General features: G+C 35.9%; 1 protein-coding gene across 4 annotated transcripts in view; it reads right to left on the reverse strand.

Moving 5' to 3' along the window:
• The window catches only part of Vps13D (vacuolar protein sorting 13D), a 561,523-nt gene that overhangs the window by 125,869 nt on the left and 421,089 nt on the right, over nucleotides 1-14,565 (reverse strand). For all 4 annotated transcript variants that reach the window (XM_089241869.1, XM_089241867.1, XM_089241868.1 and 1 more), the window contains exons 59-60: nucleotides 11,054-11,233; nucleotides 1,040-1,206 (exon numbers count right to left, since the gene is read on the reverse strand). In XM_089241869.1, coding sequence (XP_089097995.1) covers nucleotides 1,040-1,206; nucleotides 11,054-11,233 — 347 coding nt within the window. The remainder of the gene's footprint in view (nucleotides 1-1,039; nucleotides 1,207-11,053; nucleotides 11,234-14,565) is intronic.

Genomic DNA, 14,565 nt, shown 5'->3' on the forward strand with positions numbered 1-14,565 from the left:
TGCATACCATTGCATCTAAATGATGCACTCTCCCTCATACTTCATGATGATGCCCAGCTTAGGTTAATTTTAACTGCTGATGTTAAGAAAATTTGAAAAGACCAATGAAATAGTTCTATTTTGCAAGCAACCAATCAAAGCATTGCTTTAGACTCGTGCGTAAGTCTGACCACAATGTTTGACTTGAACAGAAATAATTTTTCCACTGAGCAACCGAGAAGATTTTGTAATCAACCCAGATGGGATCCCCAATGAGAGAAATAGTTTTTATACTGCTGCCGTTGCGTCGACAGTGGGTTTCTTGATGAATCTCCTGTCACCAGATTTGTCCCATCATGTGCATCTCCCAAGAGTTCTTTACTAAGAACTTGAGGATGGGCAGACACTCAAAGGAATGATGATTCGAGAACAAATAAACAGCTTTATTTACATAATCTAAAACTACTGCTAAAAAAAAAATTATAGCAGCCTTCCAAACATCATCTCTTCGAATTCTACTGTTGGAGTCCATTAGAATCTCATTCTTCTATTCTAACAATCGCATGCCACACATATTGTTGTAAATATTACTAGCTGAAAAAGTGACTGACAGATGGCAGCACAGGCTTCATCTCCAAGAAGAATGTGTGTGTATTACAAGAGTCAGAGTCGATATTGGGATAGCAATGGTGCCCGTTGCGTTGTATAACTGTCCATGTTTTTGTGTTCATTAAATTTGTAATTAGCAGTTCAAAGTGATTATTCTAAACATACACTTGCATGTGTTCACAGCCTCTTAAAATTCTGTCCTTCGTAATAATATTTATCCTCTGAAGAAAGCACAAATAGTATGTTGCAACACATTAGGAACATGTGACGTTTTCAGTATTTATTTGCATTTGCCGTTGGTTCCTTCTGATTATATCAGGCAAAGGATTACTGCTCCACCATACTAACAAGTAGTTCTTAACGTTTTTTTCTTAGAGAAAATAACAAAAAGTAATATTCCTGTGAAAGTTTTCAGCTTAGATAAAAAAAACCAAACAAGAAAAACACTCACATTGCTGATGCTTCTTCATCAACAAATGAAAACATGAGAGGTGACATGCTTCTTGCAATTTCATGCTCAGAAAATTGACCAGCTGCTTCATTTTCGGCTCCCTCTTGTCTGATAACAATAGGAATTCCTGTTTTATTAACAATCCAGTACTGAACATACAAATGCAACTGGGGGAAGAAAGAAAGAAAATGTTAACCTCACATTTTGAGTAATAGTCTCTTTTTTTTTTAATATTTTAGTACGTGTCTCATTTTCATAAGAAATATATTTTTTTATTAGTAATTGAGCTTCTGCTTAAAAAAACTGGAAAAAAATTGATCACATATAAAATATAATTCAATCCTAGTTTAAATTCTTAAATTGTTTGAGTTGTCAGAAATATAATTAATAATCATAATATTCTTCCATACACAAAAGAGAAAATCTTTCCCCTTTACCCTTAAATCATGAAAAAGTGATTCAACAGATTATTGAGCTCATAGCCTATTCAAGATAGTAAGTTTAGGAGCTCAGATTTATTGGAGACTTTTTCTAGTACACTAAAAATCTACCCAATACAGCAGACTCTCAATCAGGCTGTGCACTAGTCTGGCCCATCCAGCAATCAAGCATTTCTAGGCAAGTTTTCTTCGAGCATAGAAGAGAGGAAATCATGTCACACCATGTCAGTGCACAGAGTTTATGTCAGGCATTACACAATTGTTCTTTGACAAAGATCTTTTATAAATTAAGTTTGATAAAGAAATATGATAATGTGATTATCATATTTCCTGTATATATTCGTGCTCTCACAAAATAAACCATTAATCTTTTTTCCATTATCAACTTTGATCTAAAACATGCTTTGTCAAAGTTTCTTTTCTAAGGTTAGCCTCTTCATCCAGTATTTGATAAAAGATTTATGCCGATTCTATCATGCAGTTTCAACTGCTGAAGACTACATACATACTATGTGATTTGATCAAATAATTAAAAAATGAATGATAGGTGGTCAGTGGGAGCTACAAAGATCTTAATATATAAATATCAGAGATCTGAATTTCTCCATGAGAATCCATGGCCTTACCCCAATTTTCACATGCTTCTTTTTTTCTTTTTATTCTTTGCAATCGAAACCATTACAATGAATGCAAATTGTTCAATCATAATCGATGGATAGCACTCTGAAAATAATTTGCATAAAGTGGTGCTTGTGTAAAACCTGTATATATTCGTGCTCTCACAAAATAAACCGTTAATCTTTTTTCTATTATCACGAGCATGCCTCTAACATGAGAGTTTTGCCTACCATTCTTTACCGCAATGCCCATACCCCAAACACTTGCCTTCCCAGCCTCCACCATAAAATGGTCGTGCAAGCCAGATGTGTGTTTTATATGCAACTAGCAGCAGAGAGGCGGAGCATAAGTTGCTTGAAAAGACTCAAATGGTGGATGAGTATTGCACAGCTATTCCGATGAGTGGCGTTAATATTATTTCTAAGCTGAGGTTGTGTTGACATACTCTTGTGGAAATACCCTAGCTGGTGGTAGGCTAAATTCTAGTTGAATGGTTTTTAATTTTTATTAGAATTTATCAATTTAGTTTTACTGTGTGTTTTAATGCTAGGTTCGTGCAGTATCGTACATAGCTCTTGACAGTACATCCTTGTTTTTTAGAGTTTGGTCTAGAGATAACTATGGATCTGAAATTTGTTTCAGCACAAAAAAAAAAAAAAAAAAAAATGCAGAAAGCATCCCTTACTAAATTAACAAACAAGACTTTGGAAGAATTAGGAAATTTGAATTTGACCCAATTAAAAATTCAACGAAATCACAGATGCTCTTGATGATAAATTAGAGCATGTATATTCAATCAAATTGTCATAGCATGCATGGAGGACACACTAGAAAGTTATTGCGATGATTCTATAAATGTGAATCGATCAATAATTTACTATCAAAATTTTATCTCAAAATTTCGGAAAACATATCTGCAAATCCAAAACCGAAATCTTTGCAGAGTTTTTGAAGCATGGCAAATTCAAATTACCCCTACCACTTCCTACCTTTTCTGGCCCCTTGGAGGAGTGGTTGGCATTTTCTGACATTCAGAGCCAGTGTCAGATAATGTAAATCTATCCGGGGCTTAAAAATTTATATAAAAGCCCTGGAATTAATTTTTATTTTAAAGAATGCTTTGGGTGGTGATGCACTAAATCCAGGGTTAGTAAAAAAACCAAAAAACCGGGGTTTTTTGGTTTAAACCCATTTTTTTGTTTTAAATAGTATTAACATTAAAAACAATGAAATTTCTGAAAAATCATTCCCACTTCCAATTATTAACTAAAATAAAATGTTTATTAATGTAATTAACACTATTCCCATGCTAATTAATCAATAAATATTTCTTACATTTCAACAAAACCCAACTTTTGCAATTATTTCTTGTTTAACTCAATAGATTACTGTGTGTTCTAAAATTCTTTTAATGTTATTATTAATCATAAAATATATAAAGGTCTTTCTCCAGTTACTTTCAGTATACTTAATTAGGAAGCTATTTTGCAAAAACTAATAAAAATTAGGTGAATATAATGTATTTAATGAAGCATAAATAATGCAGATTAATTAGCAATGACTTACGATATACAGGGTGATTATAACTAAGGTTCTGATTTCAAAACACTGTAAAAAAAGAACGATTGTCAGAATGACTTGAAAATTGACATGAATATTCCTGAAAAAATTCAATTTTATTCGATAAAGGGGAAAAAATACTTAAAAATGTAAAATTAATGACATCATCCAACATGTGGGAAATTTGCTCGCAGAATGGAAACGATAGCCAGTCATGGCAAAATGATACCTTAATTATAGCATTCACGATTTCATAATTCATGGAAACATCACAAAAAACGAAGTAATTCAACAAATAACTACAACTCTTATTTAAGAAATGTTAAATATGTCATCTACCGTGTTCTGGCTATGAGATTGAAAGCACAAAAATTCTTGTTCAACAACAGATCAGAGTATGCCATAGTCATGATGCGGATGTGCTTGCAATTCAGCTTTATTAAACCAAATGCCCCCCCCCCTCCCCGTTAATATTCCTGAGAAACTTCTAACATATAGGGAATGTGCTGGAGATTGCAATTCACCAAAGTTTGCAATCTGACCATTGTTTATAACATTTTGAGGTACCCCCACAGCCAGAAGTTGCAAGGGTTAAGGTGCATCCTGTCAAAATGGGTCTTCAGCAGCTGCTTTGCTGGTATTGCAATGTGCATCTTGATAGAAGTTCTATCCACACACTGATGCTGTGGAAGTGCCGAAATGATGTGGTAGCACAAAATAGATTCTACTGCTGGCCAAGTACAGCATCATCTACTTGCACATTTTGCACTTTTTTCTTTTGCGAAAGAAACTTCCATTGCTTCAGGAGTATCCATGAAAATTTTCAAATCATTCTGATCAGTACTTATTGTATAGTTTTGGAATCAAAACTTAAATTATAATAACCTTGTATATAGCTGATTATTTTTCATAAATCTGTTACTACCATACAGTAGAACCTTGATTAACTGGGTTTAACAATGTGTGTGTGAAAGTATAAAAAAAACTATTGAATATTAAGACTGGGAAATATACAGTAGGAGATGTGCTACTTCTTATGGGAAAGAAAATGAAAATGTATGTGAGGTAATGTAACAACTAGTACACTAGTCTTTGTCCTTTAAGGACAGCTGGTGTCTATTGGATAGCATGATGGTGTCACTACTGTAGCTGCTTCTTTGTGAAGGGAAAAAGAAACCCTGTGAGATAATACACCACTACATTTAGATGTGTGATGTAATCCTTATTCATGAATTTGCTAAAGATAGAGCATCAGAATGTAGCCAAAGGTTAGAAAATGTTGTAAGAATGAGAAATTTTGGCTTTTGTATATAACTTTAAATGACTAAGATACTTCACATGAAAAAAATATATATATTCTGCCCACTTTTATGAGACTTTTTGAAAAAAACCACTTATAAAATCTTATGTCATTTAAAGATATACCATCAGAATGTACCCCAAGGATATAAAATGTGGTAAAAATGAAACCTTTTACTAATAATGAACCAATATGATATTTTTCAAGGAAAAAAATTATATTTAGGCAACTTTTATTTGATTTTTTGAAAAAAACCAAAGTGGTTTTTTTAAAAAAACCACTTGGTTTAAACCAAACAACCCTGACTAAATCTCATTCAATCACTTTTGATTACAAACAAGAATTTCAGAGTGGCCTGAGATCTTCTTGCAGATCGCTACTGGAATAATCGTGAAATCGTGGCAGCTCTTGTCAAATTGCTTGGTTCACCAGCGTTGAGTTTTGAATCTCCAGACCAAATTTTAAACTTGGTGGATGCTACAAAAGAATTTATACGTCTCTTGGAAACGTTGAATTTAAAAGTTGATATAGAAAGATGCCCATACCATAATAATGTTTGCTCCAGTTTTTAAGTTAGACCTAGCTACGCATGGTTGGTGGGAACATACACTGTAAGATCGTTCAAGAGAATATATTCCACCCTTGGAGGAGGAGTTGCTTTATTTATCGAGTTAGGCTCACTCTGTCCAGTGGGGAGGACATATGCAAGGAGAATTCAAAAACCATTGTAACAAATTTGCCCAAGTCCAGCTTCACCATCGTGAAGGCACACTCTTTTCCCTATTACGCAGACAGCGCCATCCAGTAGTGAATGCTGTTGCCACAGAAGACATACAATTTCCCCCACTAGACCGTGGGAAGTGCATACAAATCTGGGCTGGGTAATTGCTGGTAGTATTCCTTCTGCTTCAGAAGACGTTGTTGCAGTTCTGATAAAGGGTAAGGGACTAAACAAGAATCACCTTATTATGATCTGTTCAGTCTATATGGCCTATGATCTCAAAATTCCACAAATGTTCTGTGAACTGGTGGAATACTGCGAACATCACAATATTAGTATGATAGTTGGATGTGATGCCAATGCTCACCACACAGCGTGGCGCAGCTCAGACATAAATCAAAGAGGAGAAACATTACTAGAGCTCCTCATGAAAACAAATCTGGTTTGGGCTAACCAAGGGCACACACCAACTTTCCGTACACGTAATCGGGAAGAAGTTATTGATCTGATTCTGGTCTCAATAGATATTGCAAACACGATTAAGAGATGGAGGGTCAGCGATGAACCCTCCTTATCTGATCATATGTTCATAAACTTCTACTACGAAGCAACATTTACTCCCACTTTTTTTCGGAATTTTAAGAACACAAACTGGGATCTTTTTAAAAGAAACCTGGAAAGCCAGCTCAATACTCTCGCCAACCCCGGTGACGAGATCTTAACAGTAGATGACTTGGACCACCATGCTGCCATTCTGACAGAGGTGATCAGGAACTCAGCAAATCAGGCGTGTCCACTCAAGCCTGACAAATCTGAAGTCTACTCAAAAAATTGGCGGACTAAAGATCTTGAATTCATCCGTAAAGAAACGAGGAAGGCACACAGGAAGGCTGTTAGGACTAAACTTGAATCGAATTGGACTTACTATAAGGAAGTTCAAAGAAAGTTCAAGAAAGAAATCAGAAAAGTGAAAAATAGTTCTTGGAAGAAGTTTTGTACAGAGATGAATTCACTGTCAGAAACTGCCAAGGTTACCAAATTGATCAAAAACAATTCCTATGATAAAATTAATGTTATAGAACGACCAGATGGTAACTATACTGCCAGTCCACACCGTGGAGACGCTGGAATGTCTTCTGGACTATCACCTAGGTGGACCAACGGAACCAGACTGTGGTGTACAGGCTAGGCCCATCCTGGAACCAGTAGACATCTCAATAGCCAACATGATAGTTGAATATGACAAATGTACCGAAGCCTTGAGGGGATTTTCTCCCTTCAAGTCACCAGGCACAGATGGAATATATCCTATATTTTTACAAAAAGGATGGGAAGTTATAGGCATTGAGTTGATTCGCTTCTTCAAAGCCAGCCTAGTTTTGGGATAGATACCCAAAGTATGGAAGAGCTCCAGAGGTGTATTCCTACCAAAACAAGGAAAAGACACCTATTATAAATCATCATCCTTCAGAATGATTATATTATCTTCTTTTCAGTTGAAGTTACTGGAAAAACTGATACTTTGGCATCTTCAAGATATTCCTCTCTTAATGGGTAAGATTAATGTGAACCAGCATGGTTTTAATACGGGGTTTTCCACTGACTCTGCTCTGCATCAACTGATTTGGAGAATTGAAAACACAATTATCAATGGACAATTTGCTGTTGGTATTTTTCTGGACATTGTTGGAGCCTTTGACAACGTTACTTTTGACTCTGTATGTAAGGCACTAATAGATTTTAACATTCCACCTATGTTAACTACATGGATTGATCACATGCTCAGGAACCAAACAATCACTGCTCGTGTTCTTGATGCCCAAGCTGAAAGAGCTATCAGAAGAGGATGTCCGCAAGGAGGAATCATTTCTCCCTTTCTATGGAACATGGTCTTCAGCTCCCTGATCTCTGATCTAATGAAAGGACCAAGATATACACACGCATATGCAGATGACTTAGTTGTGCTCATTCCAGGGCATGATTTATCCACAATGAGAATTCTTGCTCAACAAATTTTAAACTCTGTCAGCAGATGGGGTGACAAACACCAACTAACATTTTCCACGAAAAAAACCAGAATTGTGATTTTCACATGGAACAGAAAATGAGAAATTGGAAACTTAACCCTCAAGGGACAAGAATTAACCATATGTGACAGAGTGAAATACCTTGGATGTCATTTGGATTCTAAGCTCTCCTGGAAATCCCATATTCAAGAACGAGCTAAATGGGCCAGTAATATACTTATGCTGTGCAAAAGAATTATTGGCAAAACCTGGGGTTTAAACCCTAAAACCACTCAGTGGATTTATACTGCTATTGCACGCCCAATGCTGAGCTATGGTTGTGTGGTATGGCATCAGGCGTTATCAAAGACCTCTCATAAAACTGTCCTACAAAAAGTGCAAAGACCAGCTTGCATTCTTATTACGGGAGCATTACCTAGCTCTCCCTCCATCGCCCTTGAAACTACTCTTAAGATACCACCTCTGAGATGATACCTACAAGGAGAAGCGTTTAAAACTATGTATAGGATGGAAAGAAATGGTATATGGTGCAATCGACCTTATATGGGATACAAACCTTCTTTCAAGAATCATCTTGACAGCTGTCTACTGGGAAAAGTGGAGATCCCCTCTCCACTAATGCCAAAAGACACCTGTTCCAAAACAAAAAATTTTACTAAATGCTTCACTATCCACATACTCAGGAGAAATGAAGTTGCTCACATAATTGATAGCATCTCAACAGGAGTTATTGAGTGTTACACTGATGGCTCTAGGATTACTGATACTGGGCTGGAGCAATTTTCCGCATCTTTGGAGTGGATCACGACTACCATAAGATACATTTGTATCTAGGCAAAACGTCCACAGTCTTTCAAGCTGAAGTATTAGCAATAGCCATATTGGCTGAAAGTCTGATTACCAAAGGGTATGGGTGCGGTAGCCCGGTCGATAAGATGCTCGCCTAAAGTACCAAAGGATGTTTAGAGGTGTCGCGAGTTCGATACCCAGTTCGTCCTTGTCAGAAAACTTTCCTGACACAGGGGTACAACAAAAAAAAGGCGACTTGACCGCAGCATTGCTACCGCAGGGAGTCCCCCATCGAGGTGTTAGTGCACCAACCTCTCGATGAGTATGAAAAACAAGCCTGCCGTTCGGAATCGGCAATAAATTGTAGGTCCCGGTCTAATTAGCCCTCGTGTGCAGAAAATGACCGTGGTGCGACAAAAATGATCAAAATGATCAAAGGGTATCATGGCAAACAAATTGTTATCTTCTCTGACAGCCAAGCAGCACTATTGGCTCTTGACAACTTCCTCAAGTTTCAACTGTGTGTAAAATACTGCACTGACATGCTGAATAACTTGGCAGCATTGAGCAACAACATCAACCTTTACTGGGTTCCTGGTCACGTAAATTTCCAGAGAAATGAACTCGCAGACCACATAGCCAAAGAGGCAGCGAACATGAAGCTATCTGGACCTGAACCTTTCTATCCTGTTTCGATGTCAACCATCAAAGGAGATGTCAAACAATGGATAGAAGACAAACACATGCGGCAATGGAACTCAAGGCAGGACTGCAGACAGGCCAAGCTGGCCTTGGGAACCCATCCGAATATTACCAAAAAACTTATCTCATTGAACAGGAAACAAATTGGACAGGTTATACAGATCATCATTGGTCATGCTAACCTAGCGAAACACCTACACAACTGTGGCTATACAGATTCACATATTTGTCCTGTGTGTGGAGAAGAAGATGAAACTCCACTCCACTCCACTATATGGGACTATGCCCCGCCTTCTCTATCCCGAGAAGGAACTACTTTGGTGATCATCAGGTGACACTAAGTGAAGTTATTAATGCTCCCAGCATTTACAACCTGGTAAATTTTCTCAATTACACTAAACACCTAAATTCATGGCGAGTTTCAATTCTGCTTTAACTTGAACTTTCGTGCATTACTATTTAATAACTTCATGTTGAGTTCTCAGCCATATCTCTGAGACCTTCTCTGCTCCTTTTCTAAAAGGGTACCGCAGACAGGAGCAGCCTCAAATTTTCTGACATGGCTTTACCGGTTGCGGTTTTCCATAATCTCCCATATACAGAGATTCAATATAATGTGGTAACAGATACCATAACTTTTGTCCCCGAAGCAGCCACCAAACTCTGGGTATTTCCATCTATTGTTCTATCAATTTGGTTTCCCCCCACCCCCCCCCCCCGAACGAAATTTCTGGCTACGCGCCTGTATACAAGAAATCATGTTTGAAGGCTAGACAGTGTAACGTGCAGAGAAGTGATATTGAAACTATATGGGTTGAGCGTGAAAACAAAAACGCGTCATGAACTTATTGTGAATTGGCTAGACGAGAATAAAGTATTGTCTGAAAATCAGCATGGGTTCAGGAAAGGTAAGTCATGGGTAACTAACTTCCTTTGCTTCTATGATCACGTGACAAAGGCTTTGGGTAAGGGCAAAAAGGTAGATGATGTTTAACTTGATTTCCAGAAGGCATTCAATCGGGTCCAACAGGGTGAACTCTTGAAGCTCTTAATCCAGTGATTTCAGAAATTCAGAATACCTTAGTCTCATATATGCAGGATTAATCAGAGTCTAGTGTACATCAATAACCATATATTCCAAGTCAGAGCCTAGAAATTTAGGAGCTGAAAATAGCACAAGTAGGCAAGCAAAAAAAGCTCTGAAATTTTCCGCATTGTATGTTTATAAAATAATCTACCAACAGAAAAATAATAACACTGAGTGTGAAAGCAGATAAAAATTTGTATGATTTATGATGTTTATAATTTCAATCTAGATATTTTAACACAATTAAAGCAGTAATACCCTAAGTTACAGTACGACAGATGACAACCACGAAAGTTGAAATTGCATAAATGAGGGTACAATTTCACATTCGAAGCTATATAAATATTAGTTATTTAGGACAAAAAAGTTGGGAAAAACAGCCATCTTCTGGCAAAAACTACAAGCCCATTGTACAAAATGGGAAGTTAATAAAAAGTTATTTTTCTAATGATGATTTCATCAAATTTAAGTTTCTCTGCGACTGCAATCCGGTCCTTAAAAAAGTTCACATTCCTTGAAATCTGTGCAAATGAACGTCATGTTTGTTTTTATAAAACCTTTATTTCGGAGGCAAGAAAATGACTTTCACTAATGAGTAGAAATTAAGCATTGAAGACACAGTGAATTATCTATGATTGACAGCAGTTATGAATGAATGCAGTGACTACTTGTATTTTGTATTATAGCTATGCAGTTATTGACAAATTGAAATGTATAACTTAATAATGAATCATGCGACATGGTGTATAATATGGTATCATATAACTAACCTTGAATGCATCCTTAAGCAAAGGTAATACTTTCAACTGGACATTTAAAGGTCTCTTTTCTCTATCAAATAAAGTCAAATAAGATGGGTACTGGGGAACAGTCAAAGAAACGGCAGCTTCTTTCAATTGTTTGAAATTTTCAAAAGCTATTTTGAAATGGAAACATTTTCTGACATCTACCTACATAAGATCATGAAAAACGTGAAAGTCAAATTAAGTACAAGTAATAGAACTCCATATAAGTTAAAACTAGCTCCTCAAATTTAAGATGAAAAACTGACATGCATACAGAACTAAAACATAATTATATACAACAAACTTTTTACCATTTTCTTTCATTCACTCTGAATTCAATATAGTATTTTTCTATAAATACATTTTGATAAAATAAAGTGACTTTGCTATGCAAATATTAGACTGTTGTTCCTTTCAATTATTGTACGGAGTAAACACTTTCAAGACCAACAGCAGGGCCAGATTAATCATTTAGCAAAATAAACATGTGCTCAAGGCATCAGGAGAAAGAGTGCCACAAAAAAATGATGAAGTAGTACTTTTTTTTAAATGTAAATTATTTTTTTCTCAGCATCAACCATCCAGTGGAAAATCATAAAATTTTAGGAGAATTTGATTGTACAGTTGAAGATCTTTTTTGAAAGATTGACAATGGCTGCAACTAAGGGAGGGCGGGGAGTCTGGAACCCCCGGCACTTTACCAGAAAGAATGCAGAGTTTACTTTTTCTATTAAAAATTACAGGGAGGGTGGCACCAAAATTGATACAGACCTCTACAAGTGCCAGTAAATTTTCGTTTCTACTTGTGGCAATGAGGGTGACACAAAAGCAGAACAACTTCTGTTAATGCCCAGTTTTTATATTACGATTTCGCTCTATTTCCATAAAGTTAACCCAGAGCCAAACAAAGTTTCTGAGGTCCCCTACCTAGCTATAAATACCAGCTAACCAATTTGTATATACTTACACTCTCCAACATTTTAACCAAATCAAATTATCATGAGGCCTCCCCGGCAATTGAGGCTTCCAAACAGTGGCATCACAGGCCTCGAACAAAATGATTTTTCTGAACCCCCATGAGTTAATCCGGCCCTGTAAAACAGGCTTCAGCATACAATGTAAGAAATTCCTTCTGCGTGACAAACTCTGTATAAGTGGAAGCATCTTCAGTCTGCATCTTACAGGTTAGAGGGAATGTTGATTCTGACCCATAGAAATGTAGGATCTGGGATGCAAGGGTCACTCATTTATTTTTGAGCAGCAAACTTCCATTTTTAGAGCAGAAATTTTGAAAATAAAGTGATTGAGCACTTTGTTCCACGTGTTGCTTGTTCCCGACCGATGATCGAGCCAGACAAAAATCCATGTCAGGAGAAAACACCGTCCAAATAAAATGCATACCAAAGAGCCAATTTTTATATACCAATTTTAATTTATTTTTTATACTGTGAACAGACAAAAAAAGATCGGAGCAGGTAAAATAAAGAAAAATAATAATAAAGGGAACTCTGTTTATGAGAGCCGAAACCATTGTACAAACATAGCTCAAGCAGGTTTTTAGATTCCAACAGCCAGCACATTGTTTACCCACGCAGGGAGTGAATCCAGTGGATGGTGCACTGCAAGCAGATTTTTGGAAGCACTCATTCTCACACTTTGATCCCCACTGACAGTCAGACAGGCGCGGATTCGGGGCAATCTATTTTGTGCAGGTTCGTTCGATTGTCCCATGGGAGGGATGATGACCCCACCCTTTTGGATCCAGCTGACAGAATCAGAAAACCTGCCTACATTTCAAAAGGATCTGCACCACAAACCAATAAATAGCGCAAATACACAAGGATTCGGCACACATTGTAGCGTTTCGGAAAAGTTTGGGACCATTGAAAAGCAGCTCTTGCATCTCTGCAGGATGCACCAGAACTAGTGCCAGGCAAGAGCAGGCAGCATAGCGCTGCATGTTTACAGGGCCAGCACTTTTTATGAAAGTTCTGTTATGACAGTGTTTTCACTCTTGCAGATACACATCAGAATCATTGAGAAGAAAAAATGAGTGGGTAAATATAGGTTATACACAAGACATTTGAGTGTTGGAATGCTAAACAACCTTCTTCATTCATCTTGACACACCGCCTGTCTTACACTTCTAAAAAATGCTGCTGGTCTATACAAAAACTGGTCTCTGAATTAAGTCCTTTCTTGACTTTTGTGACTTTTTTTTGTGCCAAACCCCTCAGCAAATTTAGATTCCTTGTTCCTCTTCCAACAAAAATACTTTTTTAGCCAACACATTATGTTACGATTAGAATCCGGATTATATACACTAAAAAAGTGGCAAAATATGCTCTAAAAATATGAAAAAAACCACTTAAAAATGTAAAAATATGCTAAAAAATGCAAAATTATGCACTTAAAATGCAAAATTAAGCACTTAAAATGCAAAATTAAGCACTTAAAATACAAATAGTGCACTTAAAATACCAAAATGTGCACTTAAGCACTTAAAATGCAAAAATATATACTTAAAATGCCAAAATATACATTAAACACCCCAGAATATGCACTAAAAATATTCAAAAATCAAAAATTCCGAAATATGTATAGAAAAATTAGAAAAAATTAGCATGCAAAAAAAAAAACTGATGTGCTTTTAAATAAATGCATCTTTTCTATTTCTCTTTGTGCGTATGTGTATTTTCATTTACAAAAAAAATATCCTCTCATATAATATATATACCGCAACTTGTACATATTTTTTTATTCAGGCATTTTTTGATTTCTAATTAGTTGTAGCTGCTCAATAACAAAAATACCTGTAACAAAAGAATTCCGACACTATTTCTAAAAAAAATTTAACTGACATATATCTAGAAATAGCCTTACAATAAAACGGTTAATATTCATAAAATACTTTATAAATATATATTAATTCATTAAATTTCATCTGCGGGAAAAAACCGATATTTTGAAAATATTATGAACAATATTTATTTGAAAAATTATTTAAAAAATTGAGTGAGTTTAAATTAAACCTTTCAAAATATGCACTTATACTGAAAATTCTTTGATTTGATGCATTTATATGCATTAACGCTAAAAAAGGCCAAAATAAGCAAATGCATATGGGGGCTCTAGTTATGTGATAATTATAACTATAAATATCAATATTTTATTTTTCATGCCAAAACATTTTTTTTCTATAGAGAATTTATTTTAATCTACTGTGATTTGTAATATCCACCATAGACAATTTTAGCAATAATTGGCATCATATATAGTGACCGTTGGCGATTTCCCGCATTTTTCTCAAGGAAACATGGTCAGCCTAAGATTGTAATGACAGATTTTTTTATTTTTACAAAGTACAATTTCAAGATTTTTTTTATAGAGATACAAAATATCAGAATATTTTTCCAAATGGAAGATTAAAATCTTTTTTAAAGGGCTAAAAAATCAGAAGGCTTCTAGGTGGATCGCGGTGGATAAAATTATATTTT

The sequence above is a fragment of the Pholcus phalangioides genome, unplaced genomic scaffold, assembly GCF_987345545.1.
Source record: "Pholcus phalangioides strain wild (caught in Gottingen) unplaced genomic scaffold, Ppha-v1.0 ptg000014l_1, whole genome shotgun sequence".
Classification (NCBI taxonomy): domain Eukaryota; kingdom Metazoa; phylum Arthropoda; class Arachnida; order Araneae; family Pholcidae; genus Pholcus; species Pholcus phalangioides.